At 41.9% G+C, this 17,835-nt stretch overlaps 1 protein-coding gene across 5 annotated transcripts in view; it reads left to right on the top strand.

Moving 5' to 3' along the window:
* LOC118536237 (uncharacterized) overlaps positions 1–17,835 on the top strand; it is a 568,523-nt gene that overhangs the window by 256,398 nt on the left and 294,290 nt on the right. For all 5 annotated transcript variants that reach the window (XR_013443326.1, XM_078060389.1, XM_078060391.1 and 2 more), the window contains one exon: positions 4,436–4,490. Coding sequence is in view for 4 of the 5 variants with exons in the window: in XM_078060389.1 (XP_077916515.1) it covers positions 4,436–4,490 (55 nt within the window). In the remaining variant the exon portion in view is untranslated. The remainder of the gene's footprint in view (positions 1–4,435; positions 4,491–17,835) is intronic.

Below are 17,835 nucleotides of genomic sequence, written 5' to 3'. Positions count from 1 at the left end.
AATTCTCTGCTTGGTTGAAATATCCGTTAAAACAATAGAGGAAGAAGCTTTGTAGGATTAAACAATATTGTAAAAATGGGCATAAAACTGAAATTATATATGCTACTAATTTGAATATGCAGATCAGAGAGAAAATATCAAAACGGCAATATCTGCATTTTTAAAGTGCTATTTATCACTGCTTTGCAACTTACTATTATTGGACTATTATCTTGATGATTAAACTTTTCAATTATATGTTGCATTGTATTAGGCTTTATACAATCATTAATTAGTTCACTCACATAAAACCCTGTGAGGAAGCAGAGGGATTTTATTACCTACTGTTTCACAGATGAGAAAACAAAAGCAACAAGGTTAAGTGGCTTCTTGAATTTCTCCTATCAGGTCTGGGGCCAGCAGGATAGGAGTCAGGCCCCCTGCATCGCCAGCCCTGCAAGGCTCCTTCAGTTCTTTGAGCCTCGCTCCCTCCACTAATTGGGAATGGGTGCCCCTGGTGTTCTTGAAAATTAATGATATTCAGTGCTACAAGATGTATCTGTCACAGCCTATGTTTGTTTACTTGTGGCAATTAGCGACCATCTGCTCTGGAGGTGATAGTAGGAAGCCTCCTTCTTTGGAAATACTGACTTCCAGGGTGGAAAGAGTCTTGCTAGGCCCAGGCATTTAGGGAAGGAGAGTTGACAAGTGAAGAGGACCTTGGGTTCTCTGGAGAGGTGGCGGAAGCTGCATGCCCAGCTGACCAAGGGAGGGAAGCAATCTAAGTTGTTTATTCTCTGCTCTTGTTGCTTTTCCTTTTATTCCACCCACTCTCTTCAAACCATGCTCCCCTTGCCTAGTCAGAGTTCCCACGGGACTAGTAAGGAGGTTGCTGCACAGGCAGTGTGGTCTCTCTGACCTTGGCCTTTTACCCAAGTGACCGCCTCTGGCAGAGTTGGGGGGACGAGTCCGCCTCCACACGGTTTGCACAAAGGGGCTGCCTGTGGCGTGGGAATGGCAGGGAGGAGCCACGTGAGAGGAAAAGCCCAGGATCACACAAGGGACAGGATACAAGAAAGGAGTTGCATGATGACAAGGAATGTCCGTAGTGACTGCTGTGGAAATGTTCTGCATCTTCCGGGATGATGAACTTGTCACTTGGCCTCTGTCCGGTTTTCTCATGTCTGCAAGGAGACCCAGCCAGACTGGAAAATAAGAGAAAGTGCTTTAAAAAAGTGGGTGTATATGTATATTTATTGAAGTATAATTGATATACAAAAAAATTCACATATCTAATATATCTGTCTTGATGAGTTTGGAACATACATACACCTGTGAGAACCATCACCACCACCAATGTATCAAACCTATCCTTCCAAAAATGTTCTTTTTTGTTGTTGGTGGTGGTGGTGGTGGTGGTAGTGGTGTGAACATAGGAGATCTATTCTCAATATTTTTAAAAATTTTAATTCCAGTGTAGTTAATATATGGTGTTATATTTGTTTCAGATGTACAATATAGTGATTCAGCAATTCCATATATTACTCTGTGCTTATCAGGATAAGTGTACTCTTAAATCCCCTTTGCCTATTTCACCCATCCCCTCACACACCTCCCCTCTGGTAATGATCTGTTTCTTCTCTATGTTAAGAGTCTGTTTTTTGGTTTCTCTTTTTTTTTCCTTCGTTCATTTGTTTTGTTTCTTAAATTCTGTGTATGAGTGAAATTATATGATGTTTGTCTTTCTCTGACTGGCTTATTTCACTTAGCATTATACTCTCAAGATTCATCCATGTTGTCGCAAGTGACAGGATTTCATTCTTTTTTATGGCTGAATAATTTTCTATTGTATATTTATATAGCACCTATTCTTTTTCCATTTATCTACTGATGGACACTTAGGTTGCTTCCATAATTTGATAATGCTGCAAGAAATGTAGGAGTGCATGTATCCTTTTGAATTAGTGTCTTTGTATACTTTGGGCATACAGTAGTGTGATTGTTGGGTCATAGGGTAGTTCTATTTTTAATTTTTTGAGGGACCTCCATACTGTCCTCCACAGTGGCTACCTCAGTTGGTATACCCACCAACAGTGCATGAAGGTTTCTTTTTATCCACATCCTCACCAACATTTGTTGTTTCTTGCATTTTTTTACTTTAGCCATTCTGACAGGTGTGAGATGATATCGCACTGTGATTTTGATTTGCATTTCCCTGATGATGAGTGACGTTGAGCATCTTTTCATGTGTCTGTTGGCCATCTGGCGATCTTCGGACAAATGTCTGTTCATGTCTCTGCCCACTTTTTAATTGGAGTATTTGTTTTTTGGGGTGTTGAGTTGTATAAGTTCTTTTATATTTTAGATACTAAGCCTTTATCAGACATATCATTTGCAAATATCTTCTTCCATTCACTAGGTTCTCATTTAGTTTTGTTGGTTGTTTCTTTTGCTCTGCAGAAGCTTTTTATTTTGATGTAGCCCCAATAATTTTTTTTGCTTTTGTTTCCCTTGCCTCAGGAGACCTATCTAGAAAGATATTGTTATGGCCAGTGTCAGAGAAATTACTGCCTGTGTTCTCTTCTAGGATTTTTATGGTTTCAGGTCCCATCTTTAGATCCTTAATCCATTTTGAGTTCATTCTTGTGTACGGGGTAAGAAAATGGTCCAGTTTCACTCTTTTACATGTAACTGTCCCATTTTCCCAATACCATTTGCTGAAGAGACTGTCTTTTTCCCATTGTATATTCTTGCCTCCTTTGTGGTAGACTAATTGACCATAAAGCTTGGGATTATTTCTGGGTTTTCTGTTCTGGTCTATTGATCCATGTGTCTATTTTTGTGCCAGTACCATACTATTTTGATTACTACAGCCTTGTAATGTAACTTGAAATCTGGAATTGTGGTGTCTCCAGTTTTGTTTTTCTTGTTCAAGAGTGCTTTGGCTACTTGGAGTCCTTTTTGTTTCCATAGAATTTTAGGATTTTTTCCCTAGTTCTGTGAAAAATGCTGTTGGTATTTTAATAGGGATTGCATTAAATCTGTAGATTGCTTTGGGTAGTATGAACATTTTAAAAGTATTTGTTCTTCCAATCCATGAGCATAGGATGTCTTTCCATTTGTTGATGTCATCTTCAGTTTCTTTCATTGGGATTTTATAATTTTCAGAAGACAGGTCTTTCACCTCTTTGGTTAAGTTTATTCCTAGGTTTTTTATCATTTTTGGTACAATTGTAAATGGGAGTGTTTTCTTTATTTTTCTACTGCTTCATTATTAGTGTGTAGAGATCCAGTGGATTTCTGTACATTGATTTGTGTCCTACAACCTTCCTTACTGAATTCATTTGTCAGTTCTAGTAGTTCTTTTGTGGGTCGTTAGGGTTTTTTATATAGTGTCATGTCATCTGCAAGTAGTGCAAATTTTACTTTTTCCTTACCAGTTTGGATGCTTTTTATAATCCTCAACATAGTTTAAAGTTCACAATATTGTACTATATTGTACAGCAGATCTTAAGAACTTATTCATCTTGCATAATAAACTATGTCCCCAAATAGTTAAACAGCATGGCTGATTTGTGAGGTAACCAAACCCTAGGATTTTGGCTGCATTCCCTGGCACACCAGCTAACCTGACCAGTGACTCAGGTGAAACTGTTTTTCTCAGGTTTACTCTGCATCTCAGGCTGAGATCTTGTCCTGGTTACTTGGAATTATCCATTTGTGTCTTTATGGATTTCTCCTGTTCTTGGGCCTGTTTTTGTCTCTCTGCCTACCACCTCGTGTTTTAGTCTGATCTCTCATTTACTGACAAGTATAAAACATGCCTGTCCTGTGTCTCCTACCATCATTTTTGTTGTTGCCTTTCCAATGGCTCTTTCTCCACCTGTGGTCAGAAACCAGCACCCAGGAGAACACAGACCTTAAGTCTAATGTTGTAGAAACTCTGATATCAATACCTCTCTTACCTGTATCCTTCCCAGGACATTTGTTTGTAAAGATGATGGCTTTGGCTGACACATGAGGTGTTTTTCCAAGGGAAGGATTCAGGATTGATGATTTCTGGTGGCTTTGGTAGTGGTTGCTCGAACTGGCTTCCATTGGCTTGTGAAGCCTAGTGTGTACATCTCTTTCCCATTCCATGTCCAGTGATGTTGGTAGTTTGAAGTTGGCTCTGGTGGGTGTATTTAGACAATGGAAATTGGCAGACATTACACATGAGGGTTGGGTTTTTTTGGAGAGCCAGGTTACTAGTCGACTTTTACTACTGCTGATGGCCAGCTACATGGTCTATTAAAGGTGTTTCTATCTGATCTCCTCTTTATATCTCATGCTTCAAAACTGTAAAGTGTTCAGTGTGTTAAACTGTGGTACTCATAATGTCCCTGGCTTTAGTTTTACTGGAAGCAGGTTGCAGAGTGAGCCCAAGGAACACAGCCTAATCTGAGTCCTATTTCAGGTTGCTGGCATGTTCTGGAGAGAAGAGCCCAGGACTGGAATCAGGAACCTCATGGGTATGTCTGTATTCTCTTACTAATCAGCTATACCATATAGAACAATTATTTTATGCTCAGCCTTCTTATCTGCTATATGGGGACAATAATTTCCTTTCACATGGCTCTTAGTACCTTGTTCTGGGAAGCAGATGGAGTAGAGTCTTATAAACCAGAGGGCTGTATTTGACCAGGATGAAGAGTATGAGCTGGGGACTGAAACAGACTTGGTTCAAAAGCTGAGTTTGTCCTTAAAGGGACCACCTTACTAACTTATCAATTCTAAGATTCGGCTAAGGACACCATATAATCAAGGTGGTTGTAACGATTAAATGAAGTAAGCTTTTAAAAAGTGCTTTGGGCTCAGTAAATGGTTGCTGTTACTATTAATAATGCTTTGAACATGCTATACAAACAGGTGCTTTATTATTATTTAACTTCAGCATATGGAACATCAGTTATGATCACTTTGTCTAGTACCTGGCTTAGAATAAATGTTCAGTAAATTTTTTTAAAGAATTTGTGAAATTCAGTAGGGTTATTTTACTACAGTTCAAGTTCAGGTGATTGACTTACACGACTAACCATACTCCTTAGAGGAAAAAGAGTTTTTGCCGCAGATAAAACATTTTTGGCAAAGTGACTGAAAGTTGTCCTTCAAAAATCTAAAGAACCTGGTAAGTGAGGCAGGCTGGTAATAAATTGCCTTAATAGATGTAAGACGTTATAGATTTTATCCTGGGGACTTGAGAGTTGTCATAAAAATGGTACTTATATTCTAATTTCTTGGGAGTTGTTTGTAAGATTCTTGTAAGTGTTCCCTGGGGAATTAACCTATTCACATTCAGGCTGAGTATAGAAATGTTCTTAGCGATTCCTCTTAGAAATGTAAATCGAGTCGAGTTCCACATTTATTCAGTACCAGGAAAGCAGCCCCCCTTCTTCATCACCCCCAGCTTAGAAAGCAAATGGGGATTTGATTGTTTCTCTGTGTGTAAAACTATTGGGGAGGCAATATGGTCTCTTCATGGTGAGAAAAATATTTCACCCATCAGGGTCATTAATTCCATTCCTTTAGTGTAATGTCTTACTCCTGAGGAGAAAGTAATCATGAAATAGTTACTAGGCTGCCTTACAAAAGGCTCTCGTTTACTGTTTGAGCTAAGGAGAGACATTGAGCCTTCCTTTGAAGGAGGGTGCCAATGCTTGGTGGAAGGGAGCCTCAGCTTTGAGGTCCAGTAGAGTCCCGGCAACCTTGGGCTCCTTGCTTAGCTTTTCTGAGTACCCATTTTCACATTTGAAATAGAAGGAAGATATTTGCTACTCTCTAGGGAGTGATGATAAGGATTAAAGGAGCTCATATATGGGTAGTAGAGAGCTGGGTGGGCACAGATTCTGAACCAATGTTCATCTTCTCCCCATTCCCAGAAGTTGGTTGTTAACTCTTGTTTGTTTGTTTTTTAAATCAAATCTGTGGCGCTAGTTAAAATATCATAAGGAAGATTTGGTGGGGGTGGCGGTCTCAACAGGCATGGGGACTGCTGCAGTGGATGTGGCAGTGATGGAGAGAGATGAGGCTCACCTCTGAATGTGATTATGTCATGGGCAGGTGGGAATTTATGGCCAAGGAGCAGGGTGGGGAAAATGACAAGAAAACATCCAGGGTAAGGGAGAAGTACAGCTAAACAAGACTTGACAGGATTCTCCTTGAAGGCAGGCCAGGGTGATCAGACATCACCTGGAAGTTGGCGGACAAGGGGGGATTCTAGTTAAACCAACTTAGCAGGACGCCTGCTAAAGTTGGACAGTGCAGAGATGAATACAGAAGTATAAAATTCAGGCCTAACTTGAAAAGAATTCAGGGAAACCTGAGTAGAGTTTTGTCAGGAAGAGAATCTTTGTCACCCTCTAGGGTACATTTGTTTCTGATGGCCAAGGTAATGGGTTCTGACAAGGGCTGGGGGGATGGAGGTAAAGAAAGACCCAGAACTAAAGGCGTTGTCCTGAGAGGGGGGTCTGTGAGGCAAGCCTTAGAACCGCAGGTGGCCTGTTGGTGGCAAGCTGGGTGTAGCACAATAGGGGAGAGCCTGGAGAAGTCCAGGCAAGTCTCCCCTTCTTTGCAGTTTTGCCCGAGCCAAGTCAAGGAACTTGGGGACCTCCTGCTACTGGAACTGCTGCAAAATCTCTTCGAATTTTGGGACTCTACTTGGATTATTATTACTATTATTATTTTCTGTTTTTGAGAAGGGGCCCCACCTAGACCACTTACCACAAGAGATAAGTATTTTGACTGACAGTTCCAGGCCCCAAATTGAAATAAAGAGAAAGAGTGGTACTTTGTAAAAGGTTCCCAGGAAAATATAATTGTTGTTTAAAAAAAAAAAAATAGGCAAGACCAGTCAGGTGAATAAAGATGTATGGGTTAATTGCCGAATCTGCGTCTCACCTGCATCTTTTATGTGGCAGATATGAATGCTTTATAGGTAATGAGGTCCTCATAGGAGAGTTATGGCCTATCGGCCTGACATTTGTAAAGCTGTAAAATGTAGGGGGAGATTTAACAAGCAGGATGAGCTGCTCTCCTGCATATTAACACAATTATGCACCTATGCACACGTCTAGGAGTAAATAGTGTATTTATAGCATTAGGATTCTCCAAAGGATATTAAGCAGACAGTGCAATTTGCATTTTAATTTTCTTACAAGAAAACCTTTCTATTTGTCTTAAAACTTCCAGGAGCTCTAAGCCTTTTTTAGCTGCTTCCGTGGTCTCTGTCTTTGTCCTACATACTGTGGCCCGTCTGGCAGGACTGATGGCACACTCAGGTGTTGGGGATGGAGGCCGGGGTCGGGGATGGTTCAAGCTTTCTAACATGGAGATGCTGCTGCATGGGGAGGCCAGAGGTTCTGGAAAGCCAAGAGACATCAGTGACCATTTCCATGTTGCTGACTGTCAGCTTGTTTGTAATATTTGGCTTGCTGTTCTTTGCATAACTTCCTTCCCTAGAAATTTTTTTTGGGGGGGGGAACTTAAAAATCTGTTAGAATAACCTAACTCTTGCAGTATTTTTATTTAAAGGATGAGAGGAAATTAACATATTTGGGCCACTAAATGAAAGGTAACAGATTAGAGAATCAGTTAAGAGTGGGAGAAACTGTCAGCCCTGGTCTTTCCCGCAAACCAAATTTTTCTCTTAAAAATCCACAGGCTTCTCCCAGCCTGAGGTAGGCTCCCCTGAATCACAGAAGCTTCAATACCTTTTCTTGCTCTCTGAGGCCCTCCAGGTCTGAGTCCCCCACCTCCTAGCAAGGCTACCAAAGTCCTGGGGGACTTTGAGAGGTTGGGAATCTTCAGTTTACTTCTGACTTGGCTAGATCAAAATAAAGTTGAGAGTTCAGAGACCTCTGTGCCTTCATCTACCTTCTCCCTTAGCCCCCCAATTTCTGCCTTTCCTTAAAGGCTCAAAAAGACCAAAATCTTATAGCTTTTCCCCACAAACCCTGGTGACACTGATTTCCCTCACTGAGCTGCCATAGTTGAATGAAGCAGGTATTCTTCATCTTACTCTGCTCTGATTCAGCACTTCCCAAATGGCAGTGTATCCATAAATCATTTGGGAATCTGATAAAATGGTCCTTAGGTCTGGAGTGGGATCTGAGATTTTTGCATTTCTGACAAACACTCAGGGATATCCATGTTGCTGGTCAAGAGTCTAATTGATCTGTGTGTGCTGGTCTTGACTGCCCAACTATGCATTTAATTGTCATGCACTATAAAAACCTGACCCTGCACTACCTGTATGACATGTTGATGGGGAGGGGGCATATGCTCACTCGATGGTAGAGGCAGGAGGGAAGATAGTCAGGTGTTTGAATGTCAAGGTACACAGTGTCAGGAACTGTGCAGGATCGAGAATTTACCCTACTCTCAAGCTAACAAATCAGTCTTCCATGGTTTCATGAATGCTGGCAGAAGACACAAGACTCCTGAGTCCGAGACAAAGAACACTTTATTACTCACAGCAATACCAGTAGCTAGAATATCATCATGTGTGTTGGTTTTCCAAACCCCAGTTCCCCCAGAGCATTGCAACAAGGACAGAGTGATTCCTGCAGATGCAGTGGGCTGCATTACAGGAGAGGGACCTGGAGCTTAGGAAATGCTAATTACTTATGAAGGGACTGAAAGCAAACTTTCTCAACCTTGACGCCAGAGACAAACACTGTCTGTCATCTTGGACAGCAGACATGTTTACCTTCTGTCCAAGAGGTAGATTCTCTATCTTCCAAGCTTTTTGCTCTTCAGACATCCTCGAAAAGATAGTCTGGATCAAAAGCTGTCAGTGCCTCTGCTCACAGGATACACAGAAATGTGAGGCCCATGGGGAATCGTGTTCCAATGCACAGGTCAACATAGAGTGATTGGATGATACTTGGTAAGTTAGTTTTCTACAGCTGCCGTAACAAATTACCACAAACTGGGGGGCTTGAAATGTTAGAAATTTATTATTTCACAGTTCAGGAGCTAGAAGTCCAAAACTGAGGTGTCAGCAGGGAGGGCCATGCTCTCTCTGAAGGCTCTAGGGCAGAATTCTCCTTGACTCTCAGAGCATCCAAGGTCTCCTGGAAGTCCCTGTCGTTCCTTGGCTTGTATCTGCCTCCCTCCAATCACTGCCTCTTCTCTCACATGACCTTCTTCCCTGTGTGCCCGTGTCTCTGCTTTTCTAAATAGCTCTCTCCTACACTTTGGTTTCTCTTCAGATCGCATAAATCTTTTGCCTTTTTAAATAGCCCTCTCCTTACAGGGACACCAGTCATAGGATTTAGGGCCCATTGTAATCCAGGATGACCTTTTTCTTAGCTTGATTACAATTCAACCCACAATACTTGAGGAATAAAAAGAAATTCACCATCTACTTCTAGTAGGAAAAATGGAAGTTGTGAACACGCGCCCAGGCTAATACTTAGGGTTGCCAAGCGGCAGCCCATTTTAGAGGAGAGGGATGCGTCGCTTGCTAAGCTCTGTGCTGCTTCAGCGGGCATTTTCTTTGTTCCAGAACAGCAGCTTAAGGTCTCAGGGAATCAGGGTGAAATAGCTTTACGGTCTTGGCTAAATCTGGACTTAATTTTCGATCTTTCCTGTGTCTTTTATTTTTGTGCCTTAAGTAGAGAGCCTACCACCCAACAGCTACCCTCCTAAACCCCTTACCCTAATCTGTTCTCCTATTTTATTATGAATTACATTTCTGGACCTCTCCCACCCCCTCAGAGCTAATTTGCCATTGGAAGCCTCTTTTTTTTTTTTTTTTTTTTTTAATGGAAGGAAAGGCTGTTCTCAAAACAATAAAAAATAAAAAGTATAGGTATTAGTTATCCGTGACAGATTAGGAAGGTATTTTGAGGGAAGAAGCTTGTTCCATTGCTCTTATCATCACCGTGGATGCCAGATCTGATTAATGAAGCTTTGTGCATGGATGCCGCACTGAGTTAGGCAACTAGACTTTGTCCTTTGCCTGAGTGTCTGAGATCTTTGCTATTTTTTTTTTTTTTCCTTCTTCTTGGATCTGAGGTAAGGTCCAAGGTATGCAGTGGAAGGAGGGAAAAGCCATAGACAATCCCATACTTAGGTGCTTCTAGCACCCTCTTGTTTCTCAAAGCTGCTTTTTTGGCTTTTAGAGTAGCTTTGTTGCTTATACACCTTGTTCTATTCGGTGTGCACCTCCAATGATAGTTGAGTAACTACCCATTGGATGACCAAGATTATGGAATAGAGTGCTGCCTTATTTGGCCTCAAGAATCCGATGAGGAAGTTGGTGTGGGGGAGAACAGTACAGCCTCTTATTGTCTTAAAATTCCATGATTGCAAAGGCCATTCTAACAAAAGTTCCATATAATAAAGCTGTGTCTTTGTTTCAGAGAGTAAGCCTGTAGTGGAAATGTGCTTATCTGGTGATAGTTCACTACAGAAAATCCACAGGACAGGTGATCAGAGTTTTATTCTTGGCTAGCCAATGAAGCAGTCACCGTCTATAGCACAAACCTTGTACCCCTGGCACAGTTCCACTGTAGGAGTAAAAGATTCTACGGCTCTCTGCCCCTCTTTAAAAAAAAAAGCTAAAAAGCTCCCATGTGCATTCTTTTTAACCCCGCACAACCCAATAGAAAATTGGTCCAAATCTACTAATCCCTCCCCCCAAATTGGACTCCTAAATAACCAAAATTTGGCCAGAATAACTTTTCTATCTTATTCCGAGCTCACCTATTCACTCACATAAAGGCACAAACATAGATGTCTTTTTGCCTCCTTTGTTCTGAGAAGCTCCCACTATGACTCAGGCACTGTACTAAACGCTGAACTAGAAATATGAATGTGGTCCCTGTCTCTTGGGAGCTCAGGTGGTGGGGGGCATGGAGCCTGAGGAGGAAAGATGGAGAGGTGACATGGAAGTAAGGAAGTAGGATGAAACAAATAGAGGAGTGAGCGTATATGGTGGGGAACATTTGTTGTGTACTAAATGGGCCAGGGAGAGCTTCTGGAAGAAAGAGAGGACTGAAGTGAGTTATGAAAAATATTTAACATATAACCAGGTCAAGCCGTGGAAGAGAGTTTTAGGAAACAGTATATGCAAAGGGCAGGAAGCTGTGCCCAGGGGCTGGCAAATGGTTCAGCTTGGCCGTCAGTAGACATTCAATTTATTGACTGATGTTTAGGGAGGCCCTTATTCTAGTCTAATTCCAGCTTAACAAAAGAATGAATGCCCAGTGGGGTTCATTAAAATGGGTGTGAAATATGTTGCATGCAGAAATGTGAATGTACATTACAGAAGGTTGCAGTACATTCATATATATATATAGATAGATAGATATGTATATATATATTTTTTAAAATGGAAAGAAGAACCTTGTCTTCTGTGATAAGCTATGTCACTCCCTCCCATTTAATGTGATTAAAGGCAACATTTAATAGTTCCACAGAGCTTTCTGTGCTGATCCATATCTCCTGGGTAGCAACCATTTCCTTTTATTCTACGCATTCTGGTACAAGATAAAAACAGCAATATGACATCAGTTATAAAATGAATCTGGGTGAAAAATAAAAACACACAGTACTGTGATTCTTTGAATTCAGAACAGTGAGGCATTTTTTTATATATACGTGTTGTCCTCTTTCATTTCTTTCTTTCTATGAGAGGTCCCTGCCTCTCCACTTAACAAAGGGGAAACACTTGGGTGCTGTTGGCAGTGCTGTGCTCTGCCCCTGAGTTGAAGACTGAATGGTCAACAGCAGTGCCAGCAGCTAGATCTGTCCACTGCCCACTGTCTGTGTCTCCTAGTCTTTAGACCATGTGAGTGAACTTCAGGGGGTGTGTATTTGTGTGTGGATTATAGGGCAGAGAATCCCAGAGGCTTATTACTACATGAACCTGAAGAGGAGGTCTTTGTGGGTGTAATTGTCTGTATTGAATGAGTCAGCCAGCCTTAGATCTGCTGGATGAAAAATAGAATGAGAGAGGTGGCCTGAGGGGTGGGAATCTCCAGAGAAGTACTTTGAAGGTTAAAACAAAATACCCTCTTCATAAATGAGAGAAAGGACCACCTAATGTGTAGATGTGTCCACTTTATTTATTTTTGGGGTATTGATTTTGCCTTGTATACTTGAGAGGCTTCAGAAGGAAGGCTATCTTCCTGAGACACACATCTAAGTATTAATAGGTTTGTTTAAGTTTTTGATTCAGTTTCATTCAAAATCCTATATGCTTATTAAACTTCTACATGTCCTTCATTGTGCTGATGGAGATATAGGAGAAGGGTGCTGAGCTTATAGCCTTGTGGCGAAAATGCACACGGGCATGTGTATTTTGACAGTGTGGTTAGAAAAATTCAGTTCAGTGTTGCCTCAGTAAATTAGTATTAATTAAGCATTTACAGAGTGCAGGGTGGTAGGAGGTGCATGAGAAGGAACATGGTCTTTGCCGCTTTCCACCTGGGTTTCTTGAGATTCTTTGAGCCTACGTTTCTTCAGTTATAGAATGAGGTTTATAGAAAGCGTCTTACTACATTCTCATGTGATGGCTGCACAGAGGCTGGTTCAACACATGGTACACAATGGGTGCTTAATAAAGATAAGTTGTTGTTGTTTTTGTTTTTTTTTTCTGTCCCTTGCCTTGTGATTAAGACCCTACCGTGGAATTTGGGGTTTCCAAGGACTAAATTTCCTGACTGAAGCTCCAGACTTCCTGAGAACAGACTTCTAGAGCAATGATTCCACAGCTGGGGACTTTCTTATCTGTAGGGTCCATCATTACTGCCCTGCTCCAGCTTCTGTTAGAGGAGACGTTACTGAATCTCATGTCAGTTCAGGGTTTCTCCTAGCTGTAGGGATCCACACACTCACCATGCTCATCATTTTTCCTGCACTGATTTCCTAGTTTCAAACATTTGCACTCAAGTCCCCTTTTCACCTCTTAATCTACTTGTAGCCTGGGTCACCTGGATAAGCTCTGACACTCCTGACCCAACCTTTTTTTTTCTGGTTTGACTCAGGAACTGCTGCCAAATCCAGTGTCCAGATGTTAATAATGTAGAGCTGAGACATACCCTAAATAATACATTCAGAGAGTAATCATTTGCATTCCTCCCTCAGGTTTCCGATAGCCATTTCAGGAGGTGGGGAGGGGGATGGAGGAAAGGATACACTTCCCAGGGTCAACATTTGCCTCTACTCCTTGATAGGCGCATCTGCAAAGTCCTGGTCCACGGTCTCTATAATGCCACATTACTTCCTTCTTTCAGGACACTCACTTCTAGAAGATGCTCCTGAATAATGCTATTTCATGTGGCTCATTTTCTCAACTCTACTGTTGGCAGTACAGTGACTTGTCTTTTTCTATCTTAGTTTACATCCAAAAGTGAGTGTATTACTAGCGCACACTCCGTAGCGTGTGTGTGTGTAACTTATCAGGTAATGGCACGAGTAATGCTGTAGCACTTGGAGATTTTCAGCATGTTGATGTCTCCACTATCTCATCTGATTTTCACATGAGGGGGTTTGGGGGAATGGTTAAAATTGGTTTCTACCACTGATAAGGATGCAGCAACTCAGACCGGTGACATTATCTGGCCAACATCATGCAGCTATCTAGACTTGGAGTCAGGATTCCAGATCTGCTCATTCCAAATTTAGTGTCTTTTTTCTACACAGTTCTTGAATTTGTTAAAATAACTTTCATTCAGGTTTTAGTAGATGGAATAGGTCAATTTCGTTGGGGATGCTTACATTTTAGTGAAGATCTTGGGTGCCTTAAAGCCAGGGACTCATTTCACTTAAAAAGTGTCCCAGGTGTCCTAGCAACCCTTCTGAGAGGATGGTGCTAGAAGGCCCTGTCCTCATCCCCTTGGTCTCTTGCCAGTGCCACTACCAGACCTGCCTGTCTCAGCTTATGTCAATCATGTGTTCATAAATATTCCATGAAAAGGGTCTAATGTATGCTCGAGGTATACGCAAGGTTTCAGTTAATCTTCACAAGTAATTTACTTGCATGGTTTTCTGTAACTCTGTTAGTATCTCCATTTTTAACGTGAGAAAACAGAGATCGAGAGATGTTAATTAACCAGACATCGAACAGTGACAGATCATTCTTCACATCCAAGTGCGACTTGATGGAGGCGCGTAAATGCTTGTGATGCTTCTGACCCATCCTGGCCTCAGTATTTTCCCGGCAGCCCAGAGCTGAGGCCTATTGCCTGAGGCAGTTTCAGAACTATATTTACCTCACCCCCTCTGCTGACATGTCCTTACATCCTCCTGGTGTCTTTCTCTGTTGTCACTGGAACGGCTAGATCTGGGCGGGCGGCAGGTGAGGGGGGTTTGGGGGGTTATGGTAACCCCTGTGCTGGAAGCCCCTGACTGTCTCAAAACTGCTGCACAATGACCTGGTCTCGTGGGACTGGCCCCATCAGCTCTGTGATGGCAGCCTCCGCACACCTCAGTTTGCCTTCTCTGGTCCTGAAGCAGAACATTAAGCACCTGGTACCCTTTAATGTCTGGTGTACTTTACATTGAAGTCAGACCGTTAGCCACAGCTGGGTGGTTCTTTCTGACAGTGGTTCCTGCAACTAAAATCGAGCCTCCCAAATACTCCCAACTTTTGTTATGTTTAAAGTCCTATTTTTTTTTTTTTCCATGTAGAAGAGTGACATCCTCATGGCAGAGTCTGTCTCCAGCTCCATCGGAGCATAACAACCTTTAGCTGGAGGACCAGACTTCCATGGATTGCTCAGCTGCGGTGCTCAATTAACTTTCCAATATTTTTTCCCTGTTTTCTCCTAACACACTGTCAAACACGTCAAACACAGAGCAGCTTTCTGATGTGGACACTGGCTCATTAGGCCCCAGCTGAGATCATTAAATTCTGTTTCTTTAAGGCCATGGAAAGGGCAGATTTATGCTTCCTTTGATAGAGCTGGTCTTCAATTTCCTCCCTATTGTAACAGATAGTTGGTGATGAATCAGAGATATTTCAGACTCTACTAGGGGAAAACAGACTGCTCGTAGGATTGAGATTTCTGGGTAAGAGCAGCATACATGAAGCCATTGGAGGAACACACATTTTGGGTCTTGACTCCTACCATGGGTCAGTCTTCATGACATTGCTTCCTTTAAGACAGGCTTTCTCAATCTTGGCACTGTTCACATTTGGGCCAGCTCATTCTTTGGTGTGGGGGGCTGTCCTGTTCATTCTAGGATGTTAGCACATCTGGTTTCTATCTACTAGATACCCGTAGCATACCCTGTAAGTGGCAACAACTAAAAGTACCCCTAGATATTGCCAAATGTTCCTTGGGTGCAAAGTCACTCCCAGGTGGAAAACAGTGCTTTAGGATTTTCCAGGAGTTTGGCCCCCTCAAATTAATTCTCTAGAGAGAATTCAACCATGAATGTAAGTTATAAGATGGTAGGCATGAAAGCATTTGATGGTTGTCACTAATATGGCCAGACAGCAAAATTGTGAATCAGGGGGAAGCGTGTTTGCAGTGACTTCAAAATTGTGTTTTGTTTCTTTCTCTTTCCACCCTAAACCCCTTTCTACCCTGCCCACTGATACTTACTGCTCATCTGTTTTGTCATAGCACACGAATCCCCTACTGTAGGTTGGATCAAAGTTGGATCTCTTGCTGACTCTCTATGTTCTCTGGGCTTTAATTTTCTTCTCATAATACCTATGAAACATTACTTTTATTCTGTTCTCCAAGAATCCTGCTAGCTGGAGAAACAGTGTACATATTCACAATCTTGTTTTAATAGGCTGTTATTGGTTGAATGGGTTAATCCTCTCAGATTTATAAATCTAAATATATGTTTTCAGCATGTAACAGGTAAAGAAATAGGTAATGAGGGATGTAGACACCATAGCAGAATTCCAGAGAGGTTAAAAGATAAGAAAGCCCTGAAATCCCACCTCTACCTAACTATGCAAGTACCTAGGGAGATCACAACAATATTCTTCAAACTGTTACGTAGTATCTATAACTTTTTTAAATGTGTGGACTTCAATATATGTATTATTTGTAAGCTAAATAAATGCATTTAAAATACTAAATATTAATAAAGGTTAAATCTTATAATTTTAAGTTGCTTTAAAATTTTTTTTAAGATTTTATTTATTTGAGAGAGAGCAAGAGAGAGCACAAGCAGGGGGAAGAGCAGAGGAAGAGGGAGAACAGAGGCAGAGGGAGAGGGAGAAGCCGACTCCCGGATGAGCAGGGAGCCCAACATGGAGCTCTATTAAAGAACCCTGGGATCATGACCTGAGCTGAAGGCAGATGCTTAACTGACTGAGCCACCCAGCCACCCCTTAAGATCCTTCTTATAACTTGAAGTGACCATATTTTCTTTCTATATCCTTTCAAACTTATCTTATGATTTTGAGTCTGCTTGGATTCCTACTCTGGAAATGACTTCTTAACGATGAGCTTCAGGGGACCTCAAACCCTCTAAAACTGGACACACAATTTTGTGACCCTATGTACATGCTGTATTTTTCTACAGAGAGGTCCATAGCATTCATACATTTTAAAAAGAGGTCCTTAATTGAAAAGATACTAAGGACCATGTGCTATTCCTTGAGAGTGATCAAGCATTCATGCAGTGAGCTGTGATAGGATGTATGACTTTTTGTAAGGATGCAAGGATAGAGAGCAGCCTTCTCAAACGCTAGTCCTCCTTGGCCTCCTGATGCTGCATCAGGGGAGTTTGCTCAGCCTCCCCCAGTCCTCTCTGGTGATCGTGAACTGAATCTGTGAATTTTAACTTTGCAAATATACAACCACCCTGACTTGAAACTAGAAGGCGTTTTAGAGATCCTCTAGTCTTCCCTTCTGTTTTTAGAGGTGATAAAAGCAGCGCACCCAAGATCATCCAAGTCTTCTCCCCGAGTGCTGCTCTGTGAAGATTATTTTATAATTGTCATACCATACAACAGTTTTAATATTAAAAAAGAGAAAATTATAATAAATCAAGGGTTCTGGCCTGCAAATGTTAAGAACTATTAAAGACATTTCTAGAATTTACCTTGAATCTCTCCCAGATCTGAGCAACTGGACAGAGTCACTGAAACAGCATCCTTATTTAAATGGATGCAAGTATTTGAGGAGAAGTAAATTGGAATAGTGAGTAAACCTCTTGAGGTGCTAAGAGCACTCATTTCTTTTAGTCTGTGATGGGGCTGTTTCAGGGATGGCACCGGGAGTGCGTGCATGCAGTCGCACATCAGAGCTATTTTTAAGTAGAAGAAATGACAAACAGCATAAATATCAGTGCCTTTTCCCAGGCGCTGTTATTACATAATCATATGACCTAGAGCAGAGAACAGGCCTCAGAGAAAAAGAGAAATTCTCTCTGCTCTCTCATCTCTAGCGTTTCCATCTCTGTTCCCACAGGCAGGAGTCTGTGGTTGCTGCGGCGTCTGCCTCTCCCCTGGGTCAGGAAAGCAGGTGGTGACAGGTGTGATCACGCATCAGCGCGACGCTCATGGTGCTCAGAGCACTGTTGCCCCACGTGGGCAGAATGCTTCCTGTTGTGCGGACATCTACTCCTGAGGGTCAAAGCTTGCTCTTCCTTCGAGCCCTGCTCCTGCTTAGGGCAGCCGAGAGACCACGATGAGCACCATCTTTCTCACTGTGCTCCCAGGAGCCTCCATTAGGGCTGATAAGGCCATGAGACTTATCTCTTGTGCACACTGGGTTTCTGAATGAGCTTTCCAAAAAAAAGTGTGAAAACTATTGATTTAGTCCACCACTGTGCTTATTCCAAGTGGCAGTGACCCATCTGTGGTCTCTTTCCAGGGTTACTCCTCTAGAATCACAG

Source organism: Halichoerus grypus, chromosome 13 (genome assembly GCF_964656455.1).
Source record: "Halichoerus grypus chromosome 13, mHalGry1.hap1.1, whole genome shotgun sequence".
Classification (NCBI taxonomy): domain Eukaryota; kingdom Metazoa; phylum Chordata; class Mammalia; order Carnivora; family Phocidae; genus Halichoerus; species Halichoerus grypus.
This window is presented reverse-complemented; position numbering and strand designations above follow the sequence as displayed.